Source organism: Zea mays, chromosome 5, assembly GCF_902167145.1.
Source record: "Zea mays cultivar B73 chromosome 5, Zm-B73-REFERENCE-NAM-5.0, whole genome shotgun sequence".
Lineage (NCBI taxonomy): Eukaryota > Viridiplantae > Streptophyta > Magnoliopsida > Poales > Poaceae > Zea > Zea mays.
Window position 1 is genome coordinate 24,773,507 of NC_050100.1, and position 5,197 is coordinate 24,778,703.

The following is a 5,197-nucleotide window of genomic DNA, read 5'->3' on the forward strand; positions in this document are numbered from 1 at the left end:
CAAGAAGGCCGCGCTCGCCACCAACGTCCACCCAGCCCTAGGTACTGATCCTGGTCCGAATCCCCCGCTCATCGATGTTCGCTTCCGTGACAGTACCGGCGGATCGACCGATTGATTCGATTTTGATTCGTCTCTCGTGAACATGAACTCCAGATGAGAACCAGATGTATTCGTCCTTTTGTGGTTTGCTGACAATATATTCAGAGTACCTGTTTCAAAATCCTCATAAAGTGTGTATATGTAATAGATCATACATACATTACAATTATTGTGGCCCATATCGTTATTTTTTCAATGGATTTTGTGCTTCATTAGCTTAGTTGTAGACTTGTAGTGCTTATAGATGTGCATTTGTATAGCTTTATGACATCATTTTACATAAGTGGTTATTATGATCAATTATTATATTCATGGCTTGTAGTTCTCCTAAGTGCTTCACAACCAAGGATTAAAGTTTTTTTTAACTTTCAGAGGAGCAGTGTTCCAGCTATAGGCAATAGATTACACTCGGCCTTGATCCTCTCAAGAAATTCTGCGTGCAATCTGAAGGGCATACGAGCACACATAGAACAAGACTTGGAGTTCAAAATCTACAGCAGGGCCAGGCTTCAACATTCAGTTCAGGAACATCCACCGTCCCCAGCTGTGCAGAAAAAAAAACTGGCGCCATAGTGACGATGCAATCCAGAAACTCTTGCAAGGTCTTTATATTCAACAGTTTGAAGCTCGAAATTAACTCAACGCCTTACTAAACCATAAGCTCCAACAGCACACCCTCACGGCACTAACAGCACGAAGATGAATGGCAACCAGGAGCCATCCTCGCCTCTCCTTTTTCACGAGCCTCGCCTGAAGCCTTTTTCTAGATAGCTTTCGTCGTGAACTTCCAGGCCAGTGGTCAGAATTCAGAATCTCCAACCATACAGGCACCATCTGTGAGACTGTGATCTGTCTTGAACCTCCTGGGAGCTATCAATTTTTCGAGCTCACCCTAGAAAACCTCTTTATTAATAATTTGAATGCCGAGAACCGATGCACCGCTGACTATGCTACAGCTTTCCTGATTGCTCTGCTCCGAAGTCCTGCGCAGGATGTCGAAGAGTGAAACGCCTGAACTCATGTTACACCCCGTACTTGCCCTTGTGCCCACTGGTTTTGGCTATGGACTGAACTTGGCCTTCTTGGGTTGAGAGGAGTTGGCTTGGTCCTGCAGGATGGAAATAAAAAATAGCCAAGCACATTCTGGGAGACAAGAAATGAATGCCATGATAGGGCAGATTCAAACTCATGGATAAAGCAGAGTAGAGCTTCAAAACAAGCTTGGTAAGTTCCTACTGCTGCTGTCATCACGACCAAATACATAGGATCTATAGACTCATCTATGAGAAGATGCCAGTGAACCACTGGCAGTTTATCCAAGAAACGATGACTGCAAGGAATACACTAGATCAGATGTTGCAACTGGTACTACCTCTTGATCTGCATGGCAGCACTCATGTAGTCTATCCATTCATTCATTAATATTATGTTTGCCTAGCCTAAAAAATCCCAAACATGGATATGGATAAAGAAACATTAAGTAAAGAACAGTGTGGTCTCTAAATGTTAATAGAATATTCAGTTAGGCTTGTTTTGTTGTTCAGAAGATTTTAAATATGCTGCTTCATTCAGTTGACTGAATTTTCCAAAAATTCTCACAACTAGGATTTTTTAAAATCTGCCTTCTGAAATCATCTAAAAGAAAGCAGTGAATCACAAATTAGTAGAGAATTTTGTGAAATTATTCAAAAAAATTCAAAGTATTCAATGAGTCACTGAGATCTTTGAATAATCGATGATGCTTCATTGCTCTTTCAAACAAGTGTTACATGAGTCATTTATAAAACTGTGGAAAACTTTAGATAAAATTTCCATGAAATTAGTGTGAAGCAACGCAGAACATTAACATGTTGTGCACTCATGCAAGGAACAGAGCACCCAGTACTACTGGTTCTTAGATAAATGGATTAACACCCAGTACTGCAAGGAACAGAGCATCCGTGCATACCTATTGGCAACAAAGCCTTCTGTTGCATCATTATGCATTCACTTTGCAATGATTTTTTTGCACTGATAAGGAGAAGTAGTCTTTTATGTTATTTTGCCACCATTTGCAGTAGTTCTAGCTTTACTCGTTGGCCAATTTATCAGTTGCAGGTACTAACGGTGCCAGGCTACCAGCTTTGACTATGTGATTTCATTACTTGTTGTATTCAGAAAATCTAATATTATGAAGGTCAACTTTCTTATTTTACTGAAAGTCTAAAAGGCACTACCTATTAACATATTAGTGCCTGCTCAAGTGCAGAAAAGTGGTCAAAATCTTCCTTGTGTTGTCTTAGCAATGCTTTAGCACTCCATATATTCTATTATAATTAGGCAGGGTTGGAGAAGAAAAGCGCATCACAGGGAATATCTATGGCACTTTTATACTCATGTTCTTGTGTTTCTTGTTTGCAGCCTACACAAATCTGGAGTTTGAACACACGACAGGTGATATGCTTATCTTTTGTGGATGGACTGTTCGCTTGGCTTTTGCTGATTGAATTGGAGCTGCACTTGTAGTTTGGTAACGTTTATATACATAACTATGCGGATTGCGTTAGCTAGAATATGTCTTCCAGTACCAGGGTGACAATGGGCTCTAAATTTTACACTAAAATTTAAGAATCCGATCGGGTTATGATCAGGTTATATTTATATTTATTATTGAACTAAAATTAATTTAGGACCCTAACAAATTGTGGAGAAACATTTTGAATCGTGATCCATTATCACCCCTACCAGTACCACATACATACCTCCCGTTGTGGTGTTTAACCCTACGTGCAGACCTTGTCACCTTATTTTGGATCGATTCCCTGTTGTATGTGGCTTGTGCTAAAACAAGAAACACTTGCAACTTTACTAGAAATTATGGTCAGACTCTCTTTCTCTGTGTTCGTTTGATTGTTGCTCTGGCTGTCTCCTGCTAACCAATTTTGTGGGAAATTCAACCTTTGAAGCATCAATGCGGTGAATAATTTCTCAAACCCTTAGTATGTTTTCCCTAATGCTGGATAAGGTGCTCTCAAAAAGGTCAGTTCCTATTTGATGGTGCATTCATTATTTGGTTGTGCATGGTTAATGGTGCCATCTTTCTTGTATGAATGCCTGATATCTAATCGTGCAAGCATATTTCTCATGTATTCTATCTCTGTGTGATATTAACTGTGCCAAAGTATATCTCCCAAACATATATGATTGTAATGCATGTTATAGAGCATTATTTGGTTGTTTTAGTATTTTATATGCTCAGGCAAAAAATAACTTGAAAATTTTGATTCATTTCCTTTTTCCAGCCATATGAAACCTATGGATATAAATCCAGGTGATGATTGGACAAATGTAAGTATCCCTTTGATACATAATAACCAGCATGCCCAACGTGATGGATGGTGGCGACCGTCTGAGACAAGGTAACTTAAAACTTCTATGCACACAATTTGATCTCTTCTTCATTATGTCCCTCATACTGGTTATATATCATTATATTTTTTGCTCTGTTCGCACAAACTACTTTTGTTATTCATCAATCAGACGCGTTAAGTGGCGACCATCTATTTGTCGTTCTGCTCCCCTTAACATGTAACTGTTAAGTGGTAACCAATCAGACACGTCCATTTCAAGGTTTTCCTTAGTTTCCATTGAAATTTATCTATTACCATGGTTATCTGTTAACCAAACTATGAAGTTCTGCATATAATGGTCAGAGGCTATGGTATTTATCTTATAGTACAGGAAATAGACGCCGAAGCAGCTCCTATGTTCCATTGAAGAAAGAAGGCAATTCAATTCTGAATGATAAGAAAAATACCAAGGTATATCGTGTAACCCATCCTTGAATTTCAGAGTGTTGTAGATTTGTTTTGTTGAAAATGTGGCATGGCATGGCTTGGCTTGCAGCTTCGAGTACTTGTCGTTCGAGATCCTTGTGCTATTTGCAGGGCTGATGCCCGACTCTCAGCTCAGCACTTCCATCATTGTGATGTGGTAATTAACTTAACTTACTCTAGCTACTATCATCATTCATTTCGACAATACATAAAGTGGTAATTTCTACGTGTTTGCTAGCAGCCAAAACACCGAAGCCATATCATACATGATCACCTATGGCTTCGCCGCTGTCATCAGCACAAGGGTGTCCAACGAGCTGGGAGCCCGGAACATCGCCAACGCCAGGAAGGCGCTCACCGTGTCGCTGGCGCTGTCCCTGATGCTGGGGGTGGTGTTCCTGCTGCTACTGGGCCTCGGCCATGACCTCTGGGTGCGCCTCTTCACCACCAGCGAGGCCGTGGTCAGCGCCTTCGCCTCCATGACGCCGCTGCTCATCGGCTCCGTCGTGCTGGACTCCACGCAGGGGGTACTCTGCGGCGTCACCAGGGGCTGCGGGTGGCAGCACCTGGCGGCGTGGACAAACCTGGTGGCCTTCTATGTCATCGGCTTGCCGCTCGCCATCCTCTTCGGATTCACGCTCGCCTTCCAAACCAAGGTACAATATCTGTTCTATTCTGAATGAATGAATGTTCATGTACCAAATAATTAATGAATGTTAATGTACCAAATTAACAATGCATGCCTGTGTCGTCCAGGGGCTGTGGATGGGGCAGATATGTAGCCTCCTCTGCCAGAACTGCGTCCTCTTTTTTATCACCCTGCGAACCAACTGGCAGGAGTTAGACCTGACCATGTTCAACAAGGACAACGATTTTGTCTGCTAGGATTCTAGAAAGAGTTTTTCTTTTCTTTTTTGCCATGTGCTGTTGCTGAAACATTGAACCATCAGCATCAGGCTTCGACAGAGCTGTTTGGTGTTTGCTCATCAATTCATCATCAGTGTAACACTACAGATTGTAACATTTGGAATCTCGAAGATAGGAATTAAAAATGTTCTGATACACCAATATAGCTGACACTTTGTTGATAGGGCGCCCGTAAGGGCGCCTCCTGTTCTAGTCTAAAGTATTAAAAGACACTCGGAATTGGTGGCTCCTCCGCGCTTCACGGCCGCAACGATCCGTGCCTTGCCGACGCGTGTGTTTGCACATTTTCTAGAAAACCCCTCTAGGCTTGTAGAAAGCAACCCGCAGTCACCGTCCAGGTTCGGCCCCAATCTTGC

At 41.9% G+C, this 5,197-nt stretch overlaps 1 protein-coding gene across 1 annotated transcript; it reads left to right on the top strand.

The window, feature by feature from the left end:
* Positions 1–312: 312 nt before the first annotated feature.
* Positions 313–4,976, top strand: LOC103626124 (protein DETOXIFICATION 19). Its single transcript, XM_008646506.3, has 5 exons — positions 313–3,117; positions 3,381–3,899; positions 3,985–4,071; positions 4,156–4,570; positions 4,671–4,976. Exons 2-5 carry the CDS (start codon positions 3,880–3,882, stop codon positions 4,797–4,799), a joined length of 651 nt encoding a protein of 216 aa, XP_008644728.1. The 5' UTR covers positions 313–3,117; positions 3,381–3,879; the 3' UTR covers positions 4,800–4,976.
* The last annotated feature ends 221 nt before the right edge of the window (positions 4,977–5,197 follow it).